We start from the raw sequence: 14524 nt of genomic DNA, 5'->3' as shown, positions 1-14524 counted from the left end.
ATAATCTAATGACAATAATCCAAGGAATTTAGAACGTCTATTCTGCATTATTTCATTCTGAGGAGCGGATGTCTGTGGGAGAGTGTGTGTGTGTGTGTGTGTGTGTGTGTGTGTGTGTGTGTGTGTGTGTGTGTGTGTTAGTGTGTGTGTGTGTGTCACAGACGGTGTGTGTGTGTGTGTGTGTGTGTGTGTGTGTGTGTGTGTGTCACAGACGGCAGGACACTCCCTCTTTACAAATCTTTTCTTTTCTTTTTTCAAAGTTCACTCACTCGAATTCCATTGAGGGAGCACGCTGCAAGCTGCAAGCTGCACGGGTGAGTCCTTCTTCTCTTTGTGTCAGAGGCTAGACATGTTTTTAGTAATGTATAACAATGTCTTAGCAGTGAATTGCATGTTACAGCCTGGTTGGTTTTGTCACAGCCTCTTTCTTCTGGAGCTGATTCAACCAGCCTCCGTGCTGTGTGAACTGCTAGGATAACTAGGAGCACTACCGGAAATGCTTCTGTTCTATCTCTGCAAATAAAGTGACCGGGTATAAGAGAGCCGCAAAGACCCTGGGAGACCTGGCTTGCATTTTCACTCCAGTGTTTATTATGTGTGCATGCAACAGAGTGAGAGACCATGACTGAGGAAAAAGCCAGGGAACCAAGTGCTGCAGGAGTGGGTCCAGATGTGGGGCCACGTGAAGAGGAGGTTCCTCCGAGGGGGAAGTGGGCCAACAGCAAGGAGTATCTACTCTCCATGACTGGTGGAATCATTGGAATTGGGAACTTGTGGCTATTTCCGTATGCGTGCTACCAACATGGAGGAGGTGAGACGCAGGTTATTGTTTTTTGCTGGCTGAGGTTAGTGTAATAGCTTTGCATGGATTTAACTTGCTCGTGATTTTACTGCAACAATAATTATCGCACTATAATTTTCATCAATAGCAATATAACACAAGTTCACTATATATTGGGAAGTAATGCTCATGCAATTGGTACAACACATACCTCCACATGACCTAGTAGGTTATGTTTTCAGTTCTGTCCGTTCGTTTGTTTTTTTTTTTTTTTATTGTGACCAGGATTACGCAAAAACTACAAAACTAATTTCCATTCTGCGAACTAACTCACAACAAATGGACAAACGGGCCAAACACATAACTCCCTTAGCGATGGGATTTACCTCCAGAGTTTCCATTGTTGTCACACTTCATCAGGTCACATTTTAGTTTGATTCTTCTGTAAAGATTCTGCTCCCCCCTCAGAAACTTAATATGAGATTTATTCCATGCCAGTGTCTGTGGAACCCCTTCCTCACATGTCTTCATCTTTTGTCTCCCTCCAGCTGCTTTTCTCATCCCTTACTTTCTGTTTGTCCTCTTCATCGGCGGCCCTCTTTTCTTACTGGAAACGGCGTTGGGCCAGTACACCAACGAGGGTGCAGTCACAGCCTGGAGGAAGATATGTCCCATGTTCGAGGGTAAAAAACATGCTCGCACACATTTTTGGGGGATGCACAATTAGTCCATTGATACAACAGGAAATGGATGGTTTTCATTGTTTTCAAAATTGGTTTTGAAGCTGTTTGAAGGCCTTGCACGCGCTTAAATCATGTAAATAGCAAGAGATTACATCTTATTTTTTCAACAACAAACAATATAGAGATCACAGTTATGTTTTGAGTATGTAAATCTTGCAGAGCTGTTTTTTGTGAGGAAAGTACAGGAGCCTGTATTTGAGTTTATTCAGTGGTCTGCTTTTAGATCCTCTGCAGGAATTCAGCAGCAGCTCAACCCTCAACAATAGCTGACTTGTACATCCTCAGTCATGCTTGTGTCAGGCTAAGTTGCTAAGGCCAGAGGAATTACTGATCCTGAGTGTAAGGGAACATTTCATTGATTATGCAAACTTCCGTTGGTTTATTGTTCACAGCAAATGCCTGTGCTGTCCAACCCACTTGAACCAGAGAACACATGTGTGCACCAGTGTTGGAGAACTGGGAACTAGTCAGCCCTATGGAGTTACGAGTGTTGCATAACACGGCCGAAGATGGCCGCCACAGAAACTTTCACTAACTGTGTGAAAACCCATTGTGTCCTGCAGGGGTTGGGATAGCGTCCCAAGTGACTGTGTTCTATATGAACAGCTACTTCATCGTCATTTTGGCCTGGAACATCTTCTACCTGATTCACTCCTTCAAAAGCCCCCTGCCTTGGTCTACTTGTGACAACGAGTGGAACTCTGGTAAGACGCCATCGCCAACGCATGCTGCCTTGTTTATGCACATCTGTATTTGATCAGCAGCATGGAATTCAACACACAAACAGACTAAATCTCATCAGCATATTTTATTGTTTGATGTAAGCACAATTTGTCTCACTGTGATCTCTCTCTCCTCTGCCTCTCTAGAGTTATGTCACAGTCCAGTCAACATGATCGCAAACCCCCACCTGTTTTCCACCAACACCAGCTGGTCGTTCCTAAACAACATCACCTTGCCTGATGACTATGAGTCCATACAGTACTTGTAAGTTGCATCTTTACCCTTGAGCTGGTTGTGGCACAGGCTGAATTCGTAGTGGAAATTCATCATGTTGATGTGATACATAAGAAAATTATAAGGTTTATGAGATGAGTCTCGGCCTCCATAGTTTAAACTGCAGCGGGAAACACACCGACTTTTATGAGTTCGGAGCAGGAGGTTCTTGTATATGTTTCTCTAATAGAACTAATGCTAACTTAACTAGGGTTAAAGGTTCGGAAAATAAATAGAGAATAAAAAAACAATAAGGTGTCCAATTGTAGAGTCTTTTTAGTTCGGTACATGTCCCATCCACCCACATGGAGGAGAACCTATACTGCTGCACGCCACCAGGGGCCAATATCACATCATCTATCTTTTAATAAGCTGTCAAAGGTATCTTGACGAGAAAAAAGTATCAGAGTCAAGATTGTTTTCCTTAGCTAAATCAATTAAACAGTTATTAAAAGTGTATTGTTATGTGATTTTTTTTTACTTACAAATATCAATATTTGTTTCCGCTTCATAAAAGCAGTATCACACCTGTGTGTGCCTTCTCATATATCTATTGGCATTTCTTGTAATGTTAAAGAATATATATATATTTAAATAATGGGCTGCAATTGAGATGATCCTGAATAGCGTTTCAAAAATTACTGTCAATTATACTGTGACTTCAACTCACTTTTACAGCAATCTAACGGAAGGATCAGAGCCGGACAACACACCGGTGGAGGAGTTCTGGAGGTGAGAGACATCGGCTAGAACACTTATCTACTTCTAATGTGACCTTAAAACAACAGTAAAACCCCCCCCCCCCTCAGTGAGCTTCTCTTTAGGCCAAACATTCTTCAGCGATCAGCTCCTCATGTTTCCCTAATACTGAGAGGCCATCTTTGTGGTGAAATGTCAGGGTGAACCTATAGCTCTATGACTATACAGCAGGAAAATGTTCCGGCGAGTACACGCGTTGGTCATGGTTTCTAACATGCGTCATATATCAAGATGAAAAAGAGGAGCCATACACGTTAAAAGATGCCTATGAAGATGTCAACTTGAAAAGACGACGAGATTCAAGAGCTTTTGGGAATAAGGGCCAACATCACTTGAATCCTTCGGACAACTGAACGCGTCTGACACGGACGATCTCCTGCTGCATTGCAAACTCTGGGAAAATGTTGGAACTCACTGTTGTTTCCTCCCTCTCATTGTTAGATGTTTTCTAAACACAGCTGCTCTCCACATGTTAATCTCGTGAATTGGTGTGAGAACAGATACTGTGAAATCAATCCCAACATACTATTACTCCACATAATGGGAACAATGCATCCTCTTCTCCCTGCGGCCCTTTTCAACATAAATTGAGCCATCCAAGTAAATCTGAGAGCGATTATATCATCTGGATTTCAAAAGAAAATATTTGCTGTTGTGTATTCACTTGTTGGTGTGATTGACAGGAATCGTGTGTTAAGAATGTCTGACGAGCTCTTGGGTAAGGTGCACTGGGACCTGGCTCTGTGTCTCCTGCTGGCCTGGGTCATATGTTACTTCTGCACATGGAAGGGAATCAAATCCATTGGAAAGGTGAGTCTTTGTTAATCTCTGCTGTAACTTCCGGGACAAACAACATATGACGAAAGAAAAACAAACCTTTTGCTTCTTTCTTTTAAAACAGAAATTAAGTTAAACACAATTTACGTAATGTGCCAACACTAAATGGCACAGGGACAAAGTGGGCATTAAAGACCCAGATCTCTATTCAGGATTGAGTGGGTGGAGACCAAAAAAGGAGCAAAAAGTGATCTTATTTTGTGTTTTTGTAGGTGGTCTACTTCACAGCTACAGTCCCCTACCTGCTGCTACTCATCCTCTTCTTCCGTGCAGTGACGCTCCCAGGAGCCTCGCAGGGCCTGCTCTACTACCTCTATCCAGAGTTTGGAAGACTCGCCGACCCATTTGTAAGATTCTCAGTAAAGCCATTTGGCTGCCATCTGAAATTGTAGTGTTGGGGCTGTGCAATTGCAACTCTCTCGGCTTCCTGCTCATCTCTCTGTTAGATTCCTCTGTTCTAACAGACCCCCCCCCCCCCCTCCCCCCGCCTTGACTCCTGTTTCCGATCCCAAGACGGGGACATAACAATAAAAGCAAACAGAGGCCCTTTCTCTGTGAGAATCTTGGCAAATAAATCAAACATGAACATCATCACTTGGGCAGGGACAGAATAACCTAACAGCAATATATGGTTATCTATATGCCGGCTCAAAATATCGATATTTAGTTCTATAGTTTGGACTTTTGCCAGTTTATGGTTACTTAACATTGGAATGATGTCATTTGAGGACACTGACATGTGTGTGTGTTTGTTACGACCGAGAGCCACGTAGATGCCATTTTTGTGTTATGTTTTCCCTAAACTCGGGGGAAATGACACCTAATGAATAAAAACAAAAATCCTGCACTTTTTGCTCTTTAGGGTTGTTTAGTATTCTTCTTCAGTTAAAAAGATATCTGGATATAACGTTATTATTGTCTTGCAACATATCAATTATCCATGTATCGTGATATCATCATTATCATGGGACATTTATCGCGTATTGTATTGCATCGTGAGTTGCCCTGTGATTCTAGACCCCTAATATTCAGTCCTATCCAGTGGGATTTACGAAAAAAACAAATAGTGAGAGTGTACTTGCATTAAAAGTCATCATAACAAGATTGAAGCTGAAACGGAAATTGGCAATTAACCAATGTTGCAAAAGTTTCAACCTTTTTTTACATTCATAAAAAAAACACCACACGGCATTGCATTCTTTCAAAAGAACAGGGAGATCTAGACTAGAGGGAGATGATGCTTGCACATGACTGCGTCTGTTGTATCCAGCAATAGCAGCATAAAAAGGTGGGGAGGTCTTTTTCCCACAAACTGGATCATTATAGCTGTCTGCAGCTTCCTCCCCCATCCTGCCTGCTGCTTCTCTCTCTTTTTCTCACAACACAACTCACAGCTTCTGGGGTGTAAGGCTATCGTCGGAGGTTTTAAGCCTGTGGAATTTTGTCTTTGGGGGCCAGGCGAGGGGGAGCATTTCCTCTTCCCATGCAGCCATGTTTTGCATACAAGCACACACATGTTTATATAAGGATTCCTGTAAGAAGTGTGTGCATGAAATAAATTAGATTTTTACGTCGTCAGTTTCTTTCCCAGACACTTTTAACTTGATTCCTTTTTGTTCTGGCTGCAATCAAAGTCAGAAGACGAGCTGTGGCTGCGCTTATCAGACCATGTAGAAAAAAGCTTTTCATAAAACTCTGAGCTATCGGGAGAATGTTATTCTGTAACAATGGAAGAGCGCAAGGGGTAACAGGTGGAAGCGGTTATGAGCAGAGTTGCACAATGCGAGATCGGTCTTAAAAAGCAGATCTGCTTCTTATAGCGTGCGTGAGTTCAGCGGACAGGCATCTGTTTTTCTCTTGAGCTGCAGAGGAAATCATAATGGAGCTCTGTCCCACATCTGTGTTCTGTGTCATGTGTGAATGTGTCTGCTTTTATCCATGTGTGAAAATGCTGAGCAGCCAACCAAGGCTTCAAAATAAAGCACATAGTGTAAGGGTGCAATAGTTTCCTCTTTGTCCAGTGTCGGAAGCCAAGGATATGAGTCAGACCTGTCGCAGGGAGAGTAGGAGGAGCTGTGTGTTGTTTTGGAGCCTTTCCAATTTGTGTAGCCGGAAGTGATCTGTCTCGTATAGTAAGACTCTGAGCGCTGTCGTGCCCCTAATGTTAACCAGATGCTGTCAGCACCAGGGCCTGAAGACAGACAGTGGTGTAAACAATACCGCCTACACCCACAGACCCAAATGAACAAATTCAAATGTGGTTCCCACATGTAGTTGTTAAGAATTGATGAGTTACATTTTCCGTTGCTTTGTTCCGTTGCTTAAAACATTTGTTATGCCTCAGCCAGCAGTCAGTGGAAAGAGGCATTAGGGTTCCGGGTTGTCTGTCCGTCCAATTCTTGTGAACATGATTGTTTTCATCACTTCAAGAGTTGTCATGTTCTGTGACTGTGTGTTACAAATAAAGTGATTTAAATCCCAAGTCAATTTCACGGCTTCTCCAGGCATGGGAGTCTGCAGCGATGTGTGTGATGCACACCTACGCCACGTGTCAAGGGGTGCTGACCACTCTGGGAAGCTACAACAAGTACAACCGCAACTGCTACAGGTCGGGGGGGCTTTACTCGCGCACCTCATCACATTCGCCATCTTTCATCAGTGGGCTTTTTGAGACATGTCTTGTTTTGTTGCAGGGATTGCATGGCACTGTGCTGCCTGAGCTGTGTGACTGGCATCTTTGCGGGTTTCATCGTGTTCTCAGTGTTTGGATTCCTGGCTCACGTGCAGGGTTTGGATATGTATGATGTAGCCACTTTTGGTGAGTTAACGCTGAAATCCCAAATCAGTTGATATGCTTTTAACAATGCATTGGAAAGCTGGCAGTGTTGCCAACTACCTCAACAGTCCACAATCTTGTCTTTAGAAACAGCTTAAAGGGTGTTTCACTTCAGTCACCGTGGCCAAAGGATTTTCTCAGGCATTGAAAATGATGTTGACCTTCTATTACGTTTTCTTATATTTTAGTACTTTACATTACATAACGTGTTTGCTCTACTTTTTTCCCCATTGTAACGGTTTAGAAAGCACCTCATGTATATCTATAGAATGTTGTATCTGGAGTTCAGAAATCTGTATCCACACAAACCTCAGCTGCAAATTAGAGATTGAGAATATAAATGCAATATAAAAATCATAAAATAAGTAAAATCACAGATTATTAACCAAGGCCAATAGCAGCTGAGACGAATTATAACCTGCATGCAGACAAACTGTATCTGGAGCCAGACAGAAACAATATTCTTGACATTTTCCAGAGTTCATGACTGAAAACCTGCTTCAGTGGAGTAAAATAACCACAGACATTATTGCTTTCATAGGTCCCAGTTTGATCTTCAAGGCCGTTCCTTTGGCCCTGTCAGTGCTGCCTGGCTCAACTTTCTGGACTGTGCTCTTCTTCCTCACGGTCTTCCTCCTGGCCGTCGACTCTCAAGTCTGTAATGCCCCATACAAAATACAGTATCCCTGGATCATAGTCACAAAGATCTAATCATGAGGTTATGTGCTCACAGTTTATGTTTACGGAGAGTCTAGCCACAGCCATCACAGACATGTTCCCACGTCACCTGAGGAGGCCTGGAGCGAGGGAGGTCCTGGTCCTGGTCATTGCTGTTGTTTGCTTCCTACTGGGGCTAACGTTCATCACTGAGGTAAGAGCAAGGGCGATTCGGGGGACCCAGCTAAATCCTAGACGTTCTAGCCTTTAACCAAGCCTCTAGAATTACAAAGCTTTTGGCAGAAAGCTAGGGGCATGGGGCTTTCTGAGTATAGTGTTGTCGCACCTCACCTTAGAAAGCCGATCACACAATTAAAAGGCGTCCTCACAAAATGTTCATTGCCGTGGATCAGCCGTTCCAGCTTAGGCCGCAAACTGAGTCTTAAATAAAAAGCCAGTGATTAAAATAGAGGCACGCTAACATGATGAGTTCTGATGGTCAACACTGTCAACATTATCAGCATTGCCATTGTGAGCATGTTAGCATGCTGATATTAGCATTCAGCTCAAAGCCTTGGCTTCACTTAAAAAGTTGCCAGATTCCAGGAGGAAACCGAATCGGTTAGGGTTAGAAAATGAAAGATTACTGTTTGGACAGTGATGCAGAAGATGCTCTTTCTTGTACTTGCTGTGACCTTTTGCCTTTTCAAATATTTGTCTTTCCTCCTCGTGCTTCAGGGAGGGATAATCCCCTTTCGCATTGTTGACGGTTATGGAGCCAATGGGAGCATTTTCCTCTTCATTGCCTGTTTGGAGACCATCATCATCGGCTGGGTGTACGGTACGTCAGGTCATCGGCTACAAAAAGCTATTTTGTTACTTGCTCTACAGTTTCTATCGCACAGTCATTACAAACTTTTTAGATTTTATTTATGTTGAACTTTTGAAATTTTGATACTCTTTATTTATGGTATGTTCATCCTAAACTTGCATATTTATATAACGCATTTCTCTGTAGCTCAAAGACTGCAACAATTTGTCTATATATTCCACTTAAAAATGCCTGCTAGTAACACCCATCAGTTAAAGATGATTACATCGTTCAGAATATTCAATAGAATGAAAATCGTCAGATGTTGCAACTGACCCCAACCCAGGGGGCAACATGTTAGAAATACAAATTAACTTTTTCTGGAAATAGGAACATACAATCCTCTGATAACAAGGTACATGGGAATAATAGGCGAAATTGTATTGTAAAATGTCATTAGCAATTGAATATTATTTGAATTTCTTAAACAAGGAGGAATAAAAATCAAATGGGAATAATGGGGAAGATTAAACAGCCCTAGTGGTTTTATATGCCACTGTCCATATCTTCATTCAGCCCTGGTATGAGTCCTCCACCTGCTGGACTAAACCTGCATCAGCTCCTTGTGTGTTGGTTAAACGTGGAGCAGGCCTCATCTCTCCCACATGAGCAGAGTAACACAGAAATAAACTGAAATCGGTGAATGTTTTGCGCTCTCTATAAATATGTCGGGATTTCTTTTTTTTAAATTACCAATATATTCCGCAACGGCTTCCTTTTCCCCTCTTTCACCTGTTTGGCCTTTCGTTCGGCCCCTTCAGAGCGAGTCTGAGTCGTAAGTGCAGATGCGTCTTTACCCAAATTTAAAAGAGGCCGTTCACTTCGGTGCTCCGCAGAGATGGAGTTAGTTTTCAGGAGTTGATTCATCGCATCATTTTAGGAGGTCGCTGCTGAAACGGGCTCGATGCTGGTCGTGTACTTCATCAATCTCACGCCAGGTTTCTCTTCTCCTCCCGTTTCTGTCTTGAGCAGCTGAAGATGAACAACTTTCTTCATCTCCCCTCTGACTCCTCTTCTCCTCATTAGCCCACGACTGGTGTTCAACCTCCATTTGTGTGTCTGTAACCAGGGGGAAAACAAGCTATAACTGTAGTTTCTAAATAAATGAAGCCAGGTACAATCTAAATGTTGTCCACTTATTATGAAGGAGCATAAATTGGAAAATCGAAAATCTGCTTCCCCTTCTCATTGGATTATGTTCCCTGTGAAAACAACAATCTTGTTCCCTTTTGTATTTTGACCAACACCTCCTGTCCATTTCTGAAATCCAGGAGCGGACCGTTTCTACGACAACATTGAGGACATGATCGGGTATCGACCGAACGCCGTGATCAAGTACTGCTGGATGTTCATCACACCGCTCATCTTTGTGGTGAGTAGTATGGTGAAACCAAAACTAACCCAATCAAATGTCAATAATAAAGACATGAAACTACATCGTATACACACGTATTTCTTTGCTAGTTGGAAGAACAATTGGTGCCTCACTCTACAAAGCAGACCACACTTTTAGGTTTTTTTCACAGCTACATCTTCTAACTCGCCTCTTTTCTGTCCCCTAGCTCTTGCTGATGTTTAGAATGATAACTCAATCCTCTTACTTGGAGCACGGCTCCAGACTGCAATCTGTGGACTCCATAGTCGGCTTTTTACTTTTCGTCACTCCGCTGATGTGCATCCCAGTGTTCATTTTTGTGGCCCTGTGGAGGGTGAGTGAATTCAAAACTCTTGCTATTAATGTGCGATAGATGTGCTTTGGTGATGAGGTTTTTCAAATTGCGTTTATTTTCCTCCATTTTTAAACCAGAACCCCCAAAACATGACCTCTCCATCCAGTGACCTGCGTCAGGCGCGGCCCCACAAGCCTGTGCTCACACTGTGTAAACGCACCATCTTCAAGTCACAGGGGCCGCCTGTCGGGACCACGGCTGAAAGACACGAGAAGATAATGATGGAGGAGCCCATCGGGGTGTGATGGTTGTTGATGGCGCTTGTAGACCCGCAGGAAGTGATGATTGTGCATATAGGTGGTTTTGATGACTTTTACCAGTATATGACAGGTAGATACAGGTACATTAAAGTGTAAAAAAGTATCTAAATGTATATATTACTCCACGTATAATCAAACACACTGTATTCATACTTACCCCTCTAATAACAGTTTTTCTGATGGTACTTGATGACTGTGACTTGAATGTTTCACACGTGAACAACGCAGCAGGAGATTCGCCGCTCAGAAGCGTGAGGGGGCGGAGCAGCAGGAAGAGGCGGGGCGTGACATTAATCCTGCTTTTTCCTTTTCTTGGCATCTGCATTGTTTGAAATCGCCCCACTCATTCATTAACCCCTCCTCCCTGCATGGGGACGTCCATGTAGAGGAATATATATCGTGAACTCCTCGGTGAATGAAAGAAGCCGAGTACTCTTTCAAATACCAAATTTATTGATTATGCCGTAAAACAACTTCTGCTGGTGGAACGTCCCGTAATAACTGTATAGTCTATTAAAAATGTCGCTATACATTTGGACGGCATCACAATATGGCAAACTCACTATAGTGTGGACTGCATCACTCCTCTCTAACTCCACCCTCCCTGATTTGTTCATTTTCTAAACCTTCAGCTCCACCTCCTTTAAATCACTTATTACCTCATGTATCAGACACATTAGTTATTGCAATATTTTACTTGTAATTTTAATGTGTTTTTAAAAAATCTGCAGGTTTGTCGGGGTCCGGGTTTAGGAATTAAAGTAATGTAAGGGATGGAGTGAACACAATTTCCAAGTAACTTTTGAATTCTCTTTTGTATGTGACCCAAAACAAATTTTTTGATACTTTGATAATTGCATAGAATCTTCACTTCATTGTCTGTGTGTGCAGATGGTGATGAACTCTATGCATCTCATTAAATCTCTGTTGGTTAAATCTCCTGGTGCAGTGTGACTCTGTCCATATTGATTTCTGAAGAGGGAGGATCAACAGTCGATAACAGTCCAGTTCAGTGGCGGGACCTCGTGTTTCCTGCTTTCTGGTAGTTAAACCCAAATTCCCAATTTTCTTATTGGCAGAAAATAACTATATGAATCCTGCGTGAAGGTGAAGAGGGAAACGAGCTGTGAATGTGAGTGATGTCACAGGATATGGGTGGTTTGGCGAACATGACGTTGCTCCCCATCATATTGCCAAGCTCAGTCATGTGTGTGTGATCCAACCCGGCATTCAATTAACAGCCAGTTCCGCCTGGTAGCCTCCCGCCTCTCCTCAGCCCCCCCAACTCATCCTCACTGACCCCGTAGCTTGGAGAACGTCTGGGTTTAAAAAATAAAAATAAAAAAGGGGCAAGTATGGGATTAAAATGACAGTTTTTATTTTATATTTGAATCTCAACAAGAAAAAATTCGAAAGCTATTGGAGCCACTTGCAGCTTAATTTCCCTCAAATGATGCAGGAACGGCGGAGGGAACCTGTAAAGTGATCCCCCCCCCCGTCCCATTTTGTACATTGACGGCCCTGTGCTGATATTAGCAGCTGCCTCGGGGTGGATGTAGAACTATAGGTTTACAAGTGGTGCAACACTTCCACTGTTTATAATTAGAGCTTGTATCCGTCAGCCTTTACATAACCAGCCACAGTCGGGAGATACGCTAATGGAAAATCCAAACCAGTGCCCTGCGACCTCGTCAGCTCGACACGCCGAACCAAACGAGGCCAGTAGGATGTTGACGGTCGTTACGGAAATGGTGTTTAACGTAGATGAGGCCCTTCTTAGTGAATGGTTTAATAAAAGGGTTCATGCCCCCCGCTAAGCAGGTTGTGTTTGGTTACTTGTGTCGGCACGATTACACAAAAAGTAATAAACCACTTGGCACCAGACGTGGCGAGATGAGGCGTGGTTCAGGGAATAACCCTTTAAAGGTTTGTGCAGATCCAGGGATTCATGTTATCACTTTATAAACGTTGTTGGCATAAGGCATTTTCAGACATTAATTTAATCGGGAAATAATATATGTATCTGGAAATCCGACAAATCTATTAAGTTGAGATCTTTCACTTTGAGTTTTAAATGTTATTGTTGGTTTATTTAACCAATATACTGTCATTTTGATCCAGTAAGATACAATTAGCCCAGGATTCAACTCAGAATTGGTACAAATGTATTAAGCAGCATATTCATATCACATTCAAAACTGCAATCAATTCTGTATAAGTCTTATAAACAGCTAGTGACATGTACTGTTTAACAAGAGCCAGAGTGTCCTTCAACAATTTTCCACCTCATTGTGTTAATTTGGGGAAATAACAGAAGTATAAGAAAATAACACCTCTTGCATGAAGAAATGTAAAAGTTAAAGTGTTACTTTCTTCCGCCTTTGATTGACATTGTATCGCTCAGTGTTGAATTTACGGCCGTCGCCACCTGCCCTTCTGTCTTCATCAATGTTTAACGAAGCCTCTCATTGTTTGTAAAAAAAACATCGGTCCCGAGGTGAGAGAGTAAAGAAAGATGTCTGACCTCATTGTTCAGCCGATCGTTTGATGGAAATAACCAGGACGAAGGCGACCCTGAACGCATCGCAGTTCCTCGGCGGGCCGGTTGATTCTTAGGGTGACAGTGCGTTTTATTCCGTTTATTCTGGGGTGCGTGAATTCACACATCGCAAGGTCACGAGGATTTGCGGTGATAAAACATGCGTCAGGGGTAGTGGAAGGAGAGCAGAGTGAAATGGAGAACGAGGATATTGATGCTGCAGATACTGGGGGGAGGAGCAGATACTGGGGGGAGGATTAATGCCCCCAATGAAACCCCAGATTCATGCACGAGGCGAAACCATAAAGGAAGAAGTTTCAATGCCCTCTGTCACTTCTTTTATCGGACGTTCTCCATCTTTCAGCCTTGGAACAATCTTCCCCTCGGTTTTCCTGCAGCTATTGCCACGTGTACATATATTTAAATATCTATCTCTTCATCTCATTTCCCTTCTCCTCTGGAACTACTGTGACACATAAACTCTTCCCATCTTTTATCTCGGCAATCTCTTTATTCTGCTTCCCGACTCATTTCTACGTTACTCCCCCCCCCCCGTCTTCCCATTCGTCGCAGTGATTTTCTCGGCCCCTTCCTCCCTCGTCGTCTTTTCATCTTTTCACTTCTTCCCTCTCATTAACACAGTGGCGCTCCCTCTGATGTGCGCCTCGCCCCACGTTTTGTCCTCAACCTGGGGGAAATGTATGCACCATGCAATTTCACCATAATGCATTACTGGATGAAGCTGTTGGTAATACCTGTCGCCTGTATACGCATCCCAATCACCTCTTCTTCCCTCTTTGTTTGGTTTATTGGCGAGTGGTCGCAGATGTCAAGGTGCATTACTGCCATCTAACAACACCCCCACTGATTCAGGGGCCACGACATGTGCTCTGAATCAAAGGAACAGTGTTATTTGAATACCAAACTATTTTCTGTGTTTTATAGATGTAATTGAGGAATATTTCTCTGAAGGCGGCCGGCGGTACATGCAAAGAGGAAGTAGACTTGGTACATGGAGATATTTGACCTGATATGTGTAAACTTGGACCTGCCACTGATGCTGGGTCAAAGGTCAGAGGATCGCCAAAGTCATTTGAGAGTTGAACAGATACAGAAGGGAGTGAAATTCCCACTCCCTTAAAGGTTCAGTGTGTACGATTAAGTGACATCTAGTGGTGAAGTTTCATGTTGCAGCTGAATACCTCTGACTTCACCCTCCACTGCAGACCATCTATTCTGCATGTCAGGTAAGAGCTATCACTTTACAGCAAAGTCGTGTTTATGCTGACCAACTGTTGTGTTTTTCTCGTTAGATTCTTCCGCACCGAAAACATTTGCTGAGTCATTTCTCATATGATGTCATAATGCAACTCTCAAACTAATTTAATGCTTCATACCCAGTCTTCCTCTGTGGTAACAGGATTCTGCAGAACGAGGCTTTTCCCATTATACGTTTGCCAGCATCGGAATCAACTTACGGCATCATGAAGACAAATATTAAGATGGAATAAATCG

General features: G+C 42.9%; 1 protein-coding gene across 1 annotated transcript; it reads left to right on the top strand.

Annotated features, from left to right (window-relative positions):
- The first annotated feature begins 165 nt into the window (after positions 1–165).
- LOC128428504 (sodium- and chloride-dependent GABA transporter 2) lies at positions 166–11410 on the top strand. The gene is made up of 16 exons (XM_053414701.1): positions 166–314; positions 611–811; positions 1330–1464; positions 2088–2228; positions 2394–2511; positions 3199–3252; positions 3963–4089; positions 4329–4463; positions 6621–6724; positions 6810–6934; positions 7494–7606; positions 7686–7823; positions 8348–8450; positions 9752–9852; positions 10043–10189; positions 10288–11410. The coding sequence occupies exons 2-16, from the start codon at positions 622–624 to the stop codon at positions 10453–10455; spliced, it is 1899 nt and encodes a 632-aa protein (XP_053270676.1). The 5' UTR covers positions 166–314; positions 611–621; the 3' UTR covers positions 10456–11410.
- Positions 11411–14524: the final 3114 nt, after the last annotated feature.

The sequence above is a fragment of the Pleuronectes platessa genome, chromosome 22 (genome assembly GCF_947347685.1).
Source record: "Pleuronectes platessa chromosome 22, fPlePla1.1, whole genome shotgun sequence".
Classification (NCBI taxonomy): domain Eukaryota; kingdom Metazoa; phylum Chordata; class Actinopteri; order Pleuronectiformes; family Pleuronectidae; genus Pleuronectes; species Pleuronectes platessa.
The sequence above is the reverse complement of the archived record's forward strand: the minus strand, read 5'-3'. Positions and strand labels throughout refer to the sequence as shown.

Coding starts and splice junctions, on each gene's coding strand:
- LOC128428504 (XM_053414701.1), top strand. CDS start 622: ATGACTGAGGAAAAAGCCAGGGAACCAAGTGCTGCAGGAGTGGGTCCA. Junction 4,090..4,328: donor GAATCAAATCCATTGGAAAG/GTGAGTCTTTGT, acceptor GTGTTTTTGTAG/GTGGTCTACTTCACAGCTAC. Junction 8,451..9,751: donor CATCATCGGCTGGGTGTACG/GTACGTCAGGTC, acceptor TCTGAAATCCAG/GAGCGGACCGTTTCTACGAC.